Genomic DNA, 17,846 nt, shown 5'->3' with positions numbered 1-17,846 from the left:
AGCTCGTTAGAGATTCAGTGCCCAGGGTTTTTTTGGGAACGAATCACATGGGCGGTCTCTGCGTGGCACGTGCTGTGTGTAATTCCAGGCTCCCAGAAGGAAAGCCGGTGTTCAGCATAAACCCTGTTGTTTGTACAGTTTGGGCCCAGTGAGCCATTCTTATAGTTCTCCCCCCAAATCGAAGTTCCATGCACCAGCCAAGGGCCAGCCTTTCGAAAAAGAGAGCCGTCAGGCTGTGTTAACTCTGTTCTGCACAAGGTGCTGCAGGCATCTAGCGGGTGGGGGCCGGTGATGCCGCTAAATCTCTACGATGCCCAGGGCAGCCCCTCACTACAAAGAATCATTGGGTCCAAATGTCGGCAGTGCTGCGGCCGAGAAAGCCTGGGCGAGACAGGGTGAGCAGGTGAGGAGCGAGTCTGGCAGGCCGGCTCAGCTGCCTCTGGGCCTCTTTCTTAAGACTGCTCTGATGAAACTCTCTTTATCATGTAATCTCTTGAGTATATCTAGCTCTCTCTCTCTTTTTTTAAATAAATTTATTTATTTATTTATTTATTTTTGGCTGTGTTGGGTCTTCGTTGCTGCATGCGGGTTTTCTCTAGTTGTGGTGCGCGGGGGCTACTCTTCGTTGTTGTGCGCGGGCTTCTCATTGCAGTGGCTTCTCTTGTGGCAGAGCACGGGCTCTAGGTGTGCGGGCTTCAGTAGTTGTGGCACGTGGACTCAGTAGTTGAGGCTTGCGGGCTCTAGAGCGCAGGCTCAGTAGTTGTGGTGCACGGGCTTAGTTGCTCCGTGGCATGTGGGATCTTCCCGGACCAGGGCTCGAACCCGTGTCCCCTGCATTGGCAGCGGATTCTTAACCACTGCGCTACCAGGGACGTCCCTAGCTCTCTTATATTGGTTTAGGACTGTCACTTCCCTTCAGACTTAATCCAGGGAAGAAAACATACCGAAAGGAAAAGATTCAGTGAAGATGAAACAAAGGAGAGCAAACCACTCTGAACAGTAATTACCTTCAAAGAGTAGTTTCAAAGATTTACAGGCTGTTCTCTCGGTGGTATTTTCTTGGTAACGTAATCTCTAATTTTTATGTATAGGCTGAAATTAAGATCTTTAGATGGCTTAAGGCTGCAGTTGATTTCTAAACTTCTGAGGTTCAGTAACTAGATAGAGTAGCGCTCTGTCTTCAAGGGCAGCAGAAGGACACTAAAGGCTGCGATGGGCGTGGTCCTCCCCCTGCTGGCCAAGGGGTGGATTTCTACGGCCGAATTGGACCCGCCCTCTCCATTTCCCCACCGGTTTTGCAGTCTGGCCCTGTAGTTGTGGTGTTTCTTTTACAAACAACACTCCTCTCCCTCTGAAAAAAAGGGGGAAAAAAGCAAAGCAAAGCAAAGACAGGCTCCAGACTCATCACACTTTCTAGGGACTTGGGAGGAGGCAGTGCGGGTGACCTCCCGGCAACATTTGGGATCTGTTGCTCTTTGTGAGAGTTGCTTTTTAAGGGAATTCCCACATCTCTTGAGGGCTGCATAGAGTAGTAAGAGCTTTGTTTTTATTTTAAATCTCTCTCAGTATTTTTCAATGGGAAGCTGAGGACTGCTGCTATTGATAGCTTCTTCTCACAGCTGTGTTGGCCTCAGCTGGAATTCTTGTCATTTTCTCTCTAAAAGGAACTAAATTGGGAGTTTACAACTGTTACTATTGAGGGAGACTTTGAGTTCTCAGCATGATTTTACTTAAGCTTCGATATCAGCACTGCTGGGAGGAAACATGAAAGTCATAGCTGGTAATTTTAGTCCTTGAAAGAAAAACAAATCCACCTTAAGATTTTGTTTGCTTAAAACTAAAATGGGCCTGCTCCATCAACCAGCCATCTGCCAGGTCAGGGAGAGCCAGCATGCAGGCAGGGGGAACATTTTTAGACTCTTGTTCACATCTGCACATTTATGTAGAAAATGGTAGTGGTAGGTGGGGACCCAGGGAGCCTGGTGGCTGAGTGTCTAAAAATAGAACTGTGTTCTTAACAGTGAAATCCAACCCAGAGTCTTTCTTTACTCAAGAGTTTCTTTGAGCACCACATGTTAGCATCTGTATTTATTTCTCCGTCTATATAGGTGGATCCCTCTCTCTCTCGCTCTCTCTCTCTCTGTCTACATGTATTGAAAACCATGCGTTCGTATCGGTATCTTCAATTCCATCCAACACCGCAGGGGCATTCTGGTTTTCTCTCTTTCCGTATATATATATTTTTTTTTTTTTTTTTTCACTGCGCCTCTTGCGGGATCCTAGTTCCCCAACCAGGTATCAAACCTGGTCCGTCGGCAGTGAAAGCGCGGAGTCCTAACCACTGGACCGCCAGGGAATTCCCTCTCTTTACATATTTGTAATTCCCTTCTCTGACAGTGAGAAATCTGGCTCCCCTCATCCTCAGTATCTTATTTGATCGACCCTCTTGTATGTGACCAGAATTCTGTCGCATTGTTGCCACTGCCCCCTCACTGCACAGATGCCCTCTCCACGCCCACTCAGACTCTGACCCTCATGTAGTGGTCCTGCTCCCCCCGCATCACCCCAGGACAGATATCCTCCTCACCTTTCTTGTGTCTGACCCGCCCCCTCCAACTGGAGTGATGCTACTCTTGCCATCACCCTCCCCCTCCCTTTCAGCCTGCCTGGCCTCTAACACTCTCCTGGGCTGCCCAGATGCCCTCCTAACCTCACCTGGTCTCAGCATCCCATGCTGGGAGGCCATAACTACCTCTGCCCCTTCCCTTGTCACTCTTTTAGGGATCTCGTACTCTGTGCCAGGCCACCTCCCTGCTCTTCCACCAAGTAGAAGTTCTCCCCCCACTAAGACTTCAGCATTCCCTGTGGGCGGGCCACCCCCGCTGTGCAGAAGCACCCTCTTCCCTCCAGGACTCCAGCGCTCTACATCCTCCTGCATGGACACCCCCTTGGATACCAGCATGTCTATTCTTGTTCTTAGCAGCCCGGAGCTCCAGTTTTATGTTACTTAAATAGAGAATCTCCAGAAACATCCAGCAAGTCCCAGTGCTCCATGACATCCACCGTAGAACCAGTGTCTTGGGAATTGGAAAGACCTTTAGAGGCCGTTCAGCTCTAACTTAATGTATACCTTTTGCTATTACTTCTTAATGAAAAGTTTTCTGATTTGTAATAAAAAGAACTCAGGGGCTTCCCTGGTGGCGCAGTGGTTAAGAATCTGCCTGCCAATGCAGGGGACACGGGTTCGAGCCCTGGTCTGGGAAGATCCCACATGCCGCGGAGCAACTAAGCCCGTGAGCCACAACTACTGAGCCTGCGCGTCTGGAGCTTGTGCTCCGCAACGGGAGAGGCCACGACAGTGAGAGGCCCGTGCACCGCGATGAATAGAGGCCCCCGCTCGCCGCAACTGGAGAAAGCCCTCGCACAGAAACGAAGACCCAACACAGCCAAAAATAAATAAATAAATAAATAAATAAATTTATTAAAAAAAAAAAAAAAAAGAACTCAGCACCTCACAAGACAGTTCATTTCATTTTCAAATGGCTTTAATTGTTAAGGTGGTTTCCATGCTTGTCTTGAGAGTTTGACTGTAAATCTTCCTCCTGTTTAAACAGACAAGTTTGATTACAGAAGTACTTTGAATGGAGATGGTCTTCACTTTGAGATCATCTGAGAGTGCTCGCCGTATGTGATATTCCCATCATAAGTCATCCCTCTGAAAATTAATGCTTTTACAAAAGAAAAATGATTGAGGCTCAGGGCTGGGAGTAGAATTCAAGAGTCTGTTTCAGTGGCTAGAAGGAATACTTTTGGCTGTAAATATACAGTGTATTGTTCAATAAAACGTAATTTAGGGGGAAGTTGCCCAGGATGAGAGAAACCAGTCGATACAGCTGATCCGCACTATCTCCCTGACGGGCTGCTGTTCTGCGTCTCTCTTACCTCTGCCTGCCCCTACCCCGGGCTCTGGGTCTGCACTGCCGTCCAGGGCAGCTTTCTCAAACAGAACTTTCGGTGAGGAGATGATCTGTATTTGTGCTGTCAGGTGCCCACTGGCCACCTATGGCTGTTGAGCACTTGAAATGTGGCTAATGTGACTGAGGAACTGGATTTTAAATTTTAATAGATTTAAATGGTCTCACGTGGCTAACAGCTGTTGGACAGTGAAGTTCTAGGGAATCTGCTTGTCCCTTTCTTTCCTCCCTGTGGTGTGGGCAGTACCCTCTGCTTTTAGTTCAGCTGTGGAAAGAAATGACCAGAAGAAATGGTTCTGAGGATTTGAGAGCCGTGCACAGCTGTGGTCAGTGCTGCTCTGTTGGCTGAACCGCTGGCAGGGAGAGGGTTCACCTTCTCCATCACTGCTCTGTGTCTTCTGGGCATGAAGCTTAGTGCTTGGGAAGGTGGCACCTTCTCCGTTAGAGAATGATTATTCTTTTTGGCCATGGGTGGATGCATATGGTGTTCTCCAGCTGGACCCTCCAGATAAGCCTGAGAAACAATGGAAAAATAAAACGATCACCCTTTCTTTCTCCCAAAGCAAGAAGAAAAGCGGTGGGGTGGGGAGTGGGGTTCAGACTGTAGCCTTTGGGTCGTTCCTTATGCATCGCTTCCTGTTACCTTCCCTGATGGCAGTACCTAGAGAGGTGTATCTTCAGTATTTTCCCTGGTCTGTACCAGTTTGAGGTAGATTTAAGTGAGTCCTGCTTCTAGGTCTGATGGGGGTTTCATTTCCTCTGGAACCTGCTTTATATTCTTCCTTTCTTCTACAGTGATCCCTGCTGGTCCCTCAGCCCATGTCGTGTTTATGCTCTGTAACCTGTCTGCCTGCGGGAGGGAATTACTTACCATCTGGTTTCCCCAGAGTCTTCCCCCCAGCTCCTGGCTTACTCACTTTGTGCTCACGTTTTGTCTCTCGTGGAGATTTAAATGCAGCTGGATTCTTGGAAATCCTTCTTTCACTCCATTTTCTTGTAAGCATTCTTGCTATCCAGATGTTAAGACTGGTTCCATCCCTTGGTGAAGATGGTTTTTTCCACTTGTTCTCAATGACCAGTTTGGTCTTCCTGAGTCCATGTGGCCTTGAGGATGGGGGTGTTGAGTGGCATAGGGTGCCACTCAACAGCCGGAAGCAGTCTTTCACCTCTTCTGCTTTCACAGCCACTGCTGTCCATTAAGGCCCCTTGTTTTCCTGTTTGAAGGATGCAGCCCGCTCTCAGTTCCTTTTCAGAGCAGATAACTCATATAGAACTAATGATAACATTTGATGTTCTTCCAGATAACCAACCAGTCAGTCAGTTTCTGTCTTTACACATATACATACACACACAGGTGAAGCATGTTCCCTTAGCTCAGCATATTATAAGCATTTCCTCAAAACATTAAGAACTTTTCCCAAATGAAATCTTTAATGATGGCATGATGCTTCAGCATGTAAATGAGTCATAGATTGCTTTCTTAGATTGTGTAATATTTTAAATACTCATCAATGCCACAGAGTATAATTTCCCAAAAAGTCAAGAATGTGAATAAAGAAGGGTTAGAAAATGCTTGTTGCCGCAAGTTTAATATCAAAGTTGGTCTCACCTTGACTCGCACAGTGGCTGCAAGGTCCCAGTCCCTCGTTTTGTCCTTCGTAGGCCACGGCGGTACTTCCTCCTGTCGTCCCAGATGGCTCTGCATCCCGAGTACAGAGAGGAGCTGGCCGCCCTCCAGGCCAGACACGGAGAAGCGACGTTGGTCCTGGACAAGTGCACCAACCTCTCCGAGGGCATCCCCGCCGCCCGAAAGCGCTGCCACAAGCACCAGGTCTTCGATTACCCGCAGGTGCTGCAGGTGAGTGCCACCCGGCACCTCTCTCGGGGCTTGGCACAGGTCACATCCGCGAGGTGAAACTGACCCCAACAGATAGGTGTTCCCCACGTTCAGCTAGCAGAGCTCCCCAAGGGGAGAGGAAGACACAACTGCTCTTCACTGCAGCCGTGGACCTCCGGGAGCTTTGGCATCTGTGTACTGTTTGTGCAAAGCTGCTTGGCCTATGAGCGTTCCTGCTCCTTTCAAATATTCATCTTACTGCAAAAGCACAAATCCCATAGATTTACAAAAAGCCACGTAGACAAAGCAGGCATATGTATTTTGCTTTTATCACTGTATTCATAATCCAGCCCAGAGAAACTTCCTTCTCTAAGGTGCAGCTTGTATCCTCTGACTGTGCCAGCCCGCAAGGCCATGGTCAGCCTTTCCTGAGTGGGAGGTTTCTATTTTTTGTTACCGTTTTGTCTCTTGGTGTTTTTGCCGCCCTTAGCATGTCCTACTGGTATTGTGGAAGTGGCAGGTCTTCCATACAGAAGCAGAGTAGTCCTTTTGGGGATGTTTTATAAGCAGGATATTTCACACTCCAAGGGCATGGAGGCTAGGAAAGGAGAAATTGAGTTTTGTTCACTTAAATATTTAAAATACAGACAGGTTAGTTCAAGGAGAAATACCAAGGAGCTGGTGTGATTTTTTTTTTTTTTTAAATCTCCAAAGAGAACTGGCCCATGCTGAGATTGTTAAAATACTTTCTCTCAAAAAGTGCTGCATCTCCTCTGGAATGTCTGACTGATAACAGTGGTGATGTGAGCAGGAGTATTTATAGTAACCTTTGTCTAGACAGGAAAAATGGTTATCAGCACGTGTGTCCACATCTGGACACCGACTCTTTGGGGCCAGCTGAGCTGTCCACCTGCACCTCCACCATGACTGATGCCCTTTTTCCACTCTTGCTGTTTTCTGGTTTATCCCCGGAGGAATTTGGCATGTTGAGTTTCTTCGTATTTTTTCTGAACTTTCCTTTTCTCTAGCTTTAAAGCTTAAACAGTGTTTTTGTTTTTTAACTTTTTTTCCTCCTGAAGAGGCAAAAACTGGGAGAAACTGAGTATTAGAGATGGGGTCTTTTCTTATTTTGGTTGACTTATTGCAGCTGTTTCTTCTTCTGTACATCTCTCACTTTCCCAAACGTGTCCCACATCGAGTACAAGTTTGAGAGAGTGAACGAGGAAGAAATTTTTTGAGATGTTACTTTTTGTTCGATGGATTGTTTCTAAATAGAACATATCTGTCTTAATATGTTTTCTAAGGCATTGCATTCATGAAATGAATGTCTTCTATATGCAAAGCACACTGCTAGATGCCATGGGGAATAGAAAGATAAAAGGAGATTTGATACTTTCTATTTAGGGGGTCCTCTAGGGAGACTGATAGGCCCAGACCAAATAATTCTATAACAAGGTAGGCGGAGGTAAGTATTCTGAGGGCTGTGCAGCCACTGTGCCACAGTGTGTGTACACAGCACACTAGGACTGAAAGAATCCAGCCTTTGCAAAGTCACGTTGTTGAGTGTCCAGAGCAAGACCTAGACGTGGGTTGTGAACATTTTCAGAATGCCCGCAGTGGAGGCATTGCGCTGACACCGAAGAGTGGAAAACCGGAACGTCGCAGCCACTTAAGCTTTTCAGTCTTCCTGGTGTGACCTGTTACCTTTTAGCATTTTTGGTGTTGTTTGGCTTCAGCCCTTGAGAGAACTTGGTGGTCTGCGGGGATCAGAGTAAGTAGATCAGCGAAACTGGTATGTAATCCCTCCCTCTGCCTGTATTCCTGCAGGAGGCTACTTTTTGTGTGGTCCTTCGAGGAGCTCGGCTGGGCCAGGCGGTGTTGAGTGACGTATTGCGGGCCGGCTGTGTCCCAGTTATCATTGCAGACTCCTACATTTTGCCTTTCTCTGAAGTTCTTGACTGGAAGAGGTGGGTGTTACCTTCTGATAAACTTTGCACCAGGAGTCCTGCATGGATTGGATTTTAAAAGTCCCCCCAGCAATTGTAACGCATAGCTAGGTTGGAGAACTACTGAAGGAGAACTACTCCTTCAGACTGTTTTTGCTATATTTTCCATAAGGAAAGTTAGTCCGTTGGCCTGGAGCCGAGGTTGGCCAACAGGCCTTTGGGCCAAATATGGCAGGCTGCCAGTGTTTGTAAATAAAGTTTTATTGAATCACAGCATACCCATTCATTTACACATGATCTTTGGCTGTTTTTGAGTGACAGTGGCAGAGTTGAGTACTGTAGTTTAAAATGACAAGAGATTACATGGCCTGCAAAACCTACAATATTTGCCATCTGGCTGTTTACCCTTGACCTAGAGCAGTGGTTCTCAGCTGTGACTGTAGAGTGTACTCACCTGAAGAACTTTTAAACACATACCTGGGCCTTGTCCTCAGGACTTTTGAAGCTCCATGGGCCATTCTGATTTGTAGCCACAGTTGAGAACCACTGCTCTAGAGTCTGTTGAATTTGCATAAAGTACTGGCTGGGCGGAGCGCCTGCACATGGGTGAAAGCTTAGAAACACTCCCAGTGGACAGATGGACACACGTGGGTCCTACCTGGATATGACTGTCAGTGCTGTGCTTCCTGGAATAGTCTGCTCGTCTCTTGTTGTTTCATTTCCCCAGGACTTTGGAGGTTAAAGGTTTTTGAAAATGAGTTCTGTTTGTACATACCTCTCAGGCTTGTCTTTGCCTCAAATGCTTAATTGCTTTCTCCTCTCCCACCTTTTTTGATATCATGTTCAAGCCTGGTCACCACAGGTATTTGAACAATTTAAGTAGCATTCATTCATGTGTACATTGATTTATCTCACATTTACTGGAAAGCCTACCGTGAATAATACAGGCTCTGCTCTTAAGGAGGTGAGAATCCAGTGGGGAAGACAAACCAACAATTATAATATTGTATGATAAACGCTGTAACAGATGCATGCAGGGGGGCTATGGAAACCCAGAACAGGGAGGGAGCCCAGTTCAGCCTGGAGGAGGAGGGTGTGTGATTCTCTGTGTCCTGGAGAAGTGATGAGCCACTTCCAGTCACTTATTCATCTGTGGAAATATGTATTGAGCACCCTCTCTTTGCCAGGTACTGTGTTGGGTATGGGGATACAAAGATGATCAAGGTCAGGTCTTGCCTCTGAGAAGCTCTTAGTCCAGTGGTGGGAGATAGACAAGTAAGCCAGTGATTACCAGATGCAGAGCTGAGATGCAGCCCTGGCTGGATGGGATGCTTGGAGAGGGAGGAAGAGACACATACCCTTGCTGGCTGTGGGGTTGGGTAGGACTTCTCAGAGGCAGTGACCCTGAGCTGAGTCGGAGAAGATATTCATTCCTACGAGGATCTAGATGTGCTTGGGTAGTTGTAATTATGGATAAGTGGTGGAAAGGCTCTGGATTTGAAGCCAAAAGGCTGGGGTTCAGATAACCAGCTCTGTTACTGGCTAGCTTTGTGATCTTGCCAATCATTTAATCTTTTTGAGCCTCAGTTTTCCCATCTGTATGGTAGAAATCATTTACTTATTTAACAAGTATTTATTAAGTGCAGTTGTGCTAGGCAATATACCAGGTGCTCGGGATATGCTGGTGAGTGGGACCAGACGTGTTTCCATCCTAATGGACTAGGCTAGTGGGCGGAGGGGGTTTCAGATTTTAATAAAAATTAACTTAGACAAATACAATGACCAACTCCGCTGAATCCATGAAGGGTAAGTCGTCATCGAGCCCTCTCTCCCTTACGCACCATCTCTAATCTGGCAGCACGTCCTGCTGGCTCCGCTCCCTCGTCACTTTCATCACCTCCTCCCTCTTAGCATCCCTTGCCTGGACCATGCAGTGGGCCCCAGCTGTTCTCCCTGCTTCCGCTCCTGCTTTCTGTAGTTTGTTCTAACACTTCAGGCAGAATGATCCTGTTGGAACATAACCAGATCATGCCGTGCTTTCCTGACACCTTCTGTGGTTTTCTATCTCAATGAAAGCATAAGTCCTTAAATGGCCAGGGAGACCCTAGAGGCTTTGCTGTGACCCTCCCTCCCCTGTTTCTCTTCATCGCCTGGTATTCTCCACCTTCTTTACTGTGCTCCTGCCACACTGGCCTCCTTGCTGTTGCTGGAACATTCCTGACACCCTGCTTCCTCAGGGCCTTTTGCTTATTGTTCCTTCTGGAATGCTCTCCCTCGGGTATTCCCCTGGTCCTCTCACTCCCTGGCCTTCCTTCCATGTCTGATTTGTTCACTGCTGTATTGCCAGGACCTAGCACATCGTAGGGGTTTCATAAATATATGCTGAATAAATGAATGGATTGGGGAATATAGCTAAAGGAGAAGAGTCATTGTTAATTCAGAGCGGGCAGTGAAGAGTGAAGAAGAGTACCAGGTAGGCAGAATTGGACACGCAAAGCCCTTATGGTTAGGCAGAGTGTGGTATGTTCAGGAGACTGAGAGGGTACCTGTGCGGCTGAAGCACAGTGGGGAGTGGACGGAGGAGGGGAGATGAATGGAGTGGTGATGGGGAGCCGAGAGATGGAGCTGGTGGGAGCTCCTCTGGGCTGGCCGGCCCTAAGAAAGGGGCAAGGAAGAGGGACTACTCACTGCAGGGACTGTGGGGCTGAGGGTAGTTTGGGGTGTTGTTGCTTCTGCTTGGGAGAATTAAACAAGAAATGTACGTAGCAGCACTTTGTGGACGGGGCTGCGCGTCCATCAGTTGTGTCGCTCTTGTCTCTAGAGTATCGGTGGCTGTGCCAGAAGAAAAGATGCCACATGTGTACAGTATTCTGCAGAGCATCCCCCAAAGACAGATTGAAGAAATGCAGAGACAGGTAAGGGGCCAGGCAGCCCTGTTGGGGCGGGGACGTGGGTGACGTGAAAGGGTGGCCTTGGCTGCTTGGGTACAGAGCGATGGCTGCTGAGTGGGGGAGTGGGATTTATTTCCTCCACTGCGTTGACCAACCAAACTTAAAAGAGGAAAGCAGTGTTAGGGAGTTGCATCAGATAAGGTTTGGAATAATAACTATCAGAGATTCAGAAACGCTCCTGAGGTAATAAGCCTGCTGTGACGCTAGGGTCACACCTCAGCGGTATGTTCAGGACACAGAGCTGCCCCTCTCTGGAAGGTGGTTTACACGGCAGGTGAGGGTTCTGGTGACTGAGACGGCTGTGGAAGCCAGCACGTTTCCGGGTGGTGCTTCTGAGGAGCTTTGCCCTCGAGAGTGCCTTGGTGCCAGCTGGCCTGGATCCCCCCTTCGGCGGCCCTCGTGACTCAGAGGTCCCCTCCTCTCCCCAGAACACGTACACCCTCCCTCTTCCCCGCCCAGGTCTCTCGTCCGCCTTCTGATGGCCCTTCCCCTGGGCTGCTCTCCACTGTCTAACGCATCCACCACGTGTCCTGTCTAGTCCTGCTGCCCTTTCTCTCTCCCAAAAGAAGTTTAGTTGGGCTTAAATGTGAAACAAGTTAAAAACTGAAAAAAGGCTATCCCGGTATTGGTACTGTGCATGTTGTTTCTATTTCTTTATTCCTTTCTTTTTTTTTTTTTTTTAATTTTTATTGGCGCATAGTTGATTTACAATGTTGTGTTAGTTTCTACTGTACAGTGAATCAGTTATACATATACCTATATCCACTCTATTTAATTTAATTAATTTATTTTTTTGGCTGTGCCGTGTGGCACGCAGCGCAGCATGTGGGATCTTAGTTCCCTAACCAGGGACTGAACGCGCCCTGCATTGGAAGCACAGAGTCTTAACCACTGGACCGCCAGCGAAGTCCCTCTATTTCTGTTTTGTAAATAAGTTCATTTGTACCATTTTTTTAGATTCCACATATAAGTGATATCATATGATATTTATCTTTCTCTGTCTGACTTACTTCACTTAGTATGATCATCTCTGGGTCCAACCATGTTGCTGCAAATGGCATTACTTCATTCTTTTTCATGGCTGAGTAATATTCCATTGTACATATGCACCACATCTTCTTTATCCGTTCATCTGTTGATGGACATTTAGGTTACTTCCGTGTCTTGGCTATTGTAAACAGAGCCACAGTGAATATTGGGGTGCATGTGTCCTTTCAGATTATGGTTTTCTCCAATTCTTCTTTTTTTTTTTTTAATGGATTTTAACAAGTTTTTATTTCTATCAAAATTATCTGTGTAGGTGCTGAGCTGGAGAAGAGGTTTGGAGGGCTCTCAGCGTTGAGGATGTAACTGCCCCATGCCCCCCTGTGTCTAACCTTGTCCCAGGAACGAGCCTCAGGCCTCTGTCCGGGCGAAGGCAGGGCAGTCACCCAGCTGCGTGGAATGGGGAGGAATTCTGGGCTTCTAACTGCTTCCTAAATACATTTTCCATCTGTCCTCCTGCTCTGAGCACTGCCTTTTCCCCTGAGTTTCTGCAGCAGAACTCAGATTTTTCTCAGCTGATCTAGGATGTGCTCTCTTGGGCCTATAGCGTCAGCTACCACCTTTCCTTCTGCTTTTCCGCTTCCACATTTTGTTGCTGTTATCTCCTCCCCCGTTCTCTTTCTCTTTCAGTGATTATGCCTTAATTTTTAGAAACTCCCCGTAATTGTCATTTCAGGGTTTTAGGAGGGAGTTAGTGAATGCGGTCAGTCCACCTCTTTAGTTTGGTGCCGAGCTTCTTAAGCCACGGAGAGAACGTGGTCAGTCCACCTCTTTAGTTTGGTGCCGAGCTTCTTAAGCCACGGAGAGAACGTGGTCAGTCCACCTCTTTAGTTTGGTGCCGAGCTTCTTAAGCCACGGAGAGAACGTGGTCAGTCCACCTCTTTAGTTTGGTGCCGAGCTTCTTAAGCCACGGAGAGAACGTGGTCAGTCCACCTCTTTAGTTTGGTGCCGAGCTTCTTAAGCCACGGAGAGAACGTGGTCAGTCCACCTCTTTAGTTTGGTGCCGAGCTTCTTAAGCCACGGAGAGAACGTGGTCAGTCCACCTCTTTAGTTTGGTGCCGAGCTTCTTTTTTTTTTTTTTTTTTTTTTTTTTTTAAAGAATATTTTGATGACTCCAATTTTTTTTTTATTTTTTATAGTTACTTTATTTATTTATTTATTTATTTTTTTGACTGTGTTGGGTCTTCGGTTCGTGCGAGGGCTTTCTCTAGTTGCGGCAAGTGGGGGCCACTCTTCATCGCGGTGCGGGGACCGCTCTTCATCGCGGTGCGCGGGCCTTTCACTATTGCGGCCCCTCCCGTTGCGGGGCACAGGCTCCAGACGCGCAGGCTCAGCAGTTGTGGCTCACGGGCCAAGTCGCTCCGCGGCACGTGGGATCTTCCCAGACCAGGGCTCGAACCCGTGTCCCCTGCATCAGCAGGCAGACTCTCAACCACTGCGCCACCAGGGAAGCCCAGTGCCGAGCTTCTTAAGCCACGGAGAGAACGTGGTCAGTCCACCTCTTTAGTTTGGTGCCGAGCTTCTTAAGCCACGGAGATGGCACATCACACAGTGATCGAGTCTGTAGGTTCTCAGCCCAGACGGCCTGTGTTGAATGCCAGCTTGCCCAGTTACTAACTCCGTGCCCTCGGCCAAGGATCTGCCTTCTCTGGACCCCTCAGTAGCCTCATCTGTAAAACATTTTGGTGTTCTGATTTGAAAACAAATCACAGGTTGAGTTTAGCCTCCCTGAAGTTTCTTCGTAGCACACCCGTGTTCGTTTTAAGTTTCTGGGCTTCCCCGTTTGTTACTTAACTCCTGACCTCATCTGAGTTTTAGTGAATTAGAAAATCAGTCTAGAGATCTCTACATTCTTGATCTAAACCTGTGATTCTTACAACTCATGTCGAAGAAAATGCTCCTTGAAGGGCGCTGGTGTTTATGCTCTTTGTGCTTCTTTTTATGGCATCTTGATTTGTTAACATAATTAAATAGAGAATCATCTGCTAAATCAGATATCATCTTTTTCTAGATTTAGTCTAAAAGGCTAAGAAAACACTGGGTAGGTAAAAGTGAGCAAGTTCTGTCCAGTTACCTTCTCCCCCCGGCCACCTTCGTGTTGGAAAGAGAATCACTTAGTTCCCAAGCAGAGTGCCCACTGTCAGCTCACAGAATGTCCTTGTTTTCCGGGAGCTTGGTTTGGGAACCACAGGTCTGAGACGAGCCTGGCCGGCGTTTTCGGTGACAGGCTTGGAATCATAGAACCGTTGAGGTGGAATGACTAAAGGTTACTTAAAACAGTGTACTTTTAGGTTATTTTGGTTTAAAGAGACACACTTGGAGTCAAAAGACTCGAGTTTGAGCCCTGGGTCTGTCCCTATTAATTATACAACCATGACAAGTTACCAAAGCTCCTTGGACTTTCCTTTCCTCATTTATGAAATCAAGGCGTTGGTTAGATCATCTCTCATGTTCCATTCAGCTGTTAAAAAACGCTGTGAAACTCTTGTCCTTGACAACATTAATAATTAAGTGGTCATCTCTTTCCCATGACCACCTCCTGTCATGAGGGCCAGTTACTGTCTCTGGTGGTGAATAACCTACATTATGTCAACTTGCAGGATAAAGGCAGTCTTGGTACTTTCCTGCCTCCCGTTCTAAATCTCCCTTCTGCTTGCTGATGCCCCTTTTCTCTGTGCTATTTTCAGACCTTCTGACACACTCTGCTGCCATGCCCTGTTTAGTCCTGCTCCCCTTTCTCTAAGTATTCTACATCCCCAAAATGACCTCTTTTCTTCTCCCAACCTCACATTTCTAGACTGGACTGATCTCAACTAGAGGTGAGATTATCTGGTTGAAGCAATTCCCAGATAGTTATAAAGGATGAATAAGTTCAGCTGCCAGATGCCAACAGTACACCTGTCTCCCAAATTGTGACAACCGGCAATGTCTCTAGACGTTGCCAAATGCCCCCCTAGGAGCAAAATTTCTGTGATTGGGAACCACTTTTCTATTGATAGTTAATCATCTCTCTAAGATTAGAGACAGTTCTTTTGTTCTTTCCAGAATATGCTTGTCATTTTGCCTTCTGTATACCCTCCATTGATGTAATCTGACCTTGGCAGGAGTAACTGAAAAAATAGCACACACTTGGTTCTGGAAAGTTTTTACACCTTAGTGAATCCTCTTTAGGGAGGTCAAATTTGAGTCTTTTTGTAAGACAGGCATAAACTTTTAGGGGAAAACCTGTTGCATCAGTAGCTGATACCTTGGAACCCCTGGTTGATCATGTTAGAATGAGCTGAGACCGAGGAACAGAGGGTCTGATTTTCTTGCTCAGCAACTCAGAACCGGCTCAAGGGCCTGCGTGGACAGTTGTAGCCAGCAGAGGGCTCCATCCACTTTTAAGTGACTCGTTTTTCCTTTTGAGTATTTGTTTCCAAGAAGTCCTAAGTGCTGGGAGCTACATTGACATTGTCCTCAGAGCCGCTCTCTCGAGACCTGCTCCTTCCTGCACTTAACACAGGGTTCTGCTCTCCTCTGATGGAATAGAGCCAGAGTTTCTGAATTGACCCCAGAGATGTGGGGTGGGATCTTGGTGACGAAGGTACTGCAGTAACCTTTTGCAGCTTAGAGTTCAGGGGCTATAATCTGATCGCAGAATACATGGTGGAAATCCTTAACATGACTCGGGAGTTAGGATGTACCAAGAGAGAAAGATATTCTGCCTGACAAGGAAACCTAATTAAGTTTTCCACCTGACCTTAGATGCACTAGTGAAGCAGCCATAACGTTAAATGCAGGGCTAGACCCTGAAGTAAGAGCTGGGGTCAAGGTAAGATTTTTGAAGTACAACCTGCATCTGTGTTGTCTACCCCTAAAGGCAAACAGCCAGCAGTACTGGCATATGTGGCATTGAAAGAGCTGGGGTGGCTTATGGGGTTTTTTGTGGTTAAGTTAAAAACCAGTTCCTTCAATTAGAGTTTAATAGTTGCAGCAGTATAAAGCCAACTTATCAGTCAGCATTTTATTGTCCTATGAGCTAAATTAACTAGTTAATTAATTCAGTGCAGCCCTAATTATGTTTTTTTCCCAAGGGGAGATGATGGGAGATGATCAGCAACCTGTGATCCCCACCCACAGAGGCCTAACAGCCATCTTGGGGATATGTGGGTATAAGCCCAAAGAAAGCTGAGAAGATGGTGCAGGTTTTCCAAAGGATGTTAGGGGTCTGAAATGGGAGGAAGTACGGGTCAAAGCTGTTAGGGACAGCTTTATTGGGGAGGTAGCATTTGATGTAAGCCTTAAGGATGGGGAGTCCCGTCAACCATCTTTCTCACACTGGAAACCAGGAAGAAGTATGCAACCAAGTATTTTTCTATAGTCAAATGGAACATTCACATCCCCAGTCTCCCTTTGAATCACAGTGGAAAAGAAAGCAATCTGGGATATTGGAGGGCTGAATAGACACTGGACTGTATAGTTAGAAGTGTTTGTGTGGATAGGGAGGAAGGCGTAAACGGATCCCCAGTTTATCTGTTGCACGGAGTTTCCAAACATTCTTTTATTGGTCAGTGGCTCCACCAGCAGTGACCTCTAACCTCAGCCACACTAGGAGGTGGAAGTCAGGAGCCTGCCTTGCCTTTGAACTCTTCTTTGTACTCAATTGACTAGGAGCCTTTGAGGTGGCAGGAACATTCAGCATCTTCTTTGCTCTATCTCTCCTTTAACGCTTGGCTAAGTTAAAATATCCGTTTCTTTTCAATCTATTACACTGACCCATCTCAGTCTGCCATCATATTTTCCTACTAAGCCTACCAAATATTTGTGCTATGGAGGAGTACTTGAAGGTATAATGGGCTGATTAGGAAAAAGAACACTTCCAATGAAGAAACTGTGGTACCCTCACCTAGCAGGACTGTAGTTAGGTGTAGCTGTGCCGGAGGAGAGAGCAGAAGAGACCACAGAACAGTAAGTGTGTGTGCGTCCACCAGAGCTCATGCATTTTATTCAGGGGAGAGCTCCGACAGGAGGCTGTGATTTTATCCTGTTTACACACGATTTCAGCACATTGAATTATCCGCTTTCCATAGCCATAGTAGTTTAAAAGTGACATTTGAAAGAGAGAAAGACTACACCTGAGGGTCTGTGAGATGGGTCATCTGCCAGTCAGGCATGAATAGAGAAGACGGAAAAGCTATTTTAAAAATAGAACTCTCAGCACTTTGGATATACGCAGACCGCTGTGTGCACTTCACGATATGGGTGTGTCATTGTAAGATGGCGGAATTCCTCGGATCAAAGAAGTATGCGTGTGTTGTTTGTTTTTCATATTTTGGATTTCTGGCATCCAAATGAGTCTTACCGTCACTTTGAACATTGAATATAGTTTCTATTTCATCCCCTTGAAGATGTCATTGATGGGGCATCTTAAAACTGAGGAAATACAGAAATGGCTCTTCTTGGTGATGCCCTGCAGTCTTTAAGTGAAGGTTTAAATTTTGTTTAGCATATATATATTTTTAAAATATTGGCTTTCATGTAAAATATTTTATAAAGTTTTCTATCTAAAATATTTGTTTTTATTTTTTAAAAAGGTTTTGTGATTCACTTAAAGGTGTAAACCCTCGGATATCTAGAAGCCTCAGCAGTCCAGAGGGATGTGTTCTCTGAGGGTTCCCTGTGCTGGTGGCTTGACTGTTGTGTCCATTGATGGCTACACAGCAGTCTGTGTCCATTTCTCCCTCCCTCCCTCCCCCTGTTCTCCCCCGCCCCCACGACACACACACAATTTACAAAGCAAACTCTGTAAACAGAGTAGTGAGATAGGCAGCAAGAGGAGTAATCCGAATTTTTTAATGAGAGGAAACTGAAGAAAAGAGACGTAAAGTGATCCTCCCGAGACCACACAATATGTAAGGGACAGACAGGGAACATACTCTTTTGCTGCCCACAACTTTATTCAGATTATAGAGCTTTGTGGCCTGGATCGAAGCTGAAAATGAGGATGCCCTTCCCAGTAATTCAAGCTAACTGCGTATTGGATAGTCTTCCCCAAAACGTGGTTGCTTGAGACATTTGGGACTGGACACATCCCTGGAAATATGTTATGAAG

General features: G+C 46.5%; 1 protein-coding gene across 7 annotated transcripts in view; it reads left to right on the top strand.

Moving 5' to 3' along the window:
• EXT2 (exostosin glycosyltransferase 2) overlaps positions 1-17,846 on the top strand; it is a 135,882-nt gene that overhangs the window by 20,778 nt on the left and 97,258 nt on the right. For all 7 annotated transcript variants that reach the window (XM_057552325.1, XM_057552324.1, XM_057552323.1 and 4 more), the window contains 3 exons: positions 5,637-5,832; positions 7,639-7,778; positions 10,579-10,672. In XM_057552325.1, the coding sequence (XP_057408308.1) occupies positions 5,637-5,832; positions 7,639-7,778; positions 10,579-10,672 (430 nt within the window). The remainder of the gene's footprint in view (positions 1-5,636; positions 5,833-7,638; positions 7,779-10,578; positions 10,673-17,846) is intronic.

This window comes from Balaenoptera acutorostrata, chromosome 9, assembly GCF_949987535.1.
Source record: "Balaenoptera acutorostrata chromosome 9, mBalAcu1.1, whole genome shotgun sequence".
NCBI lineage: Eukaryota > Metazoa > Chordata > Mammalia > Artiodactyla > Balaenopteridae > Balaenoptera > Balaenoptera acutorostrata.
This window is presented reverse-complemented; position numbering and strand designations above follow the sequence as displayed.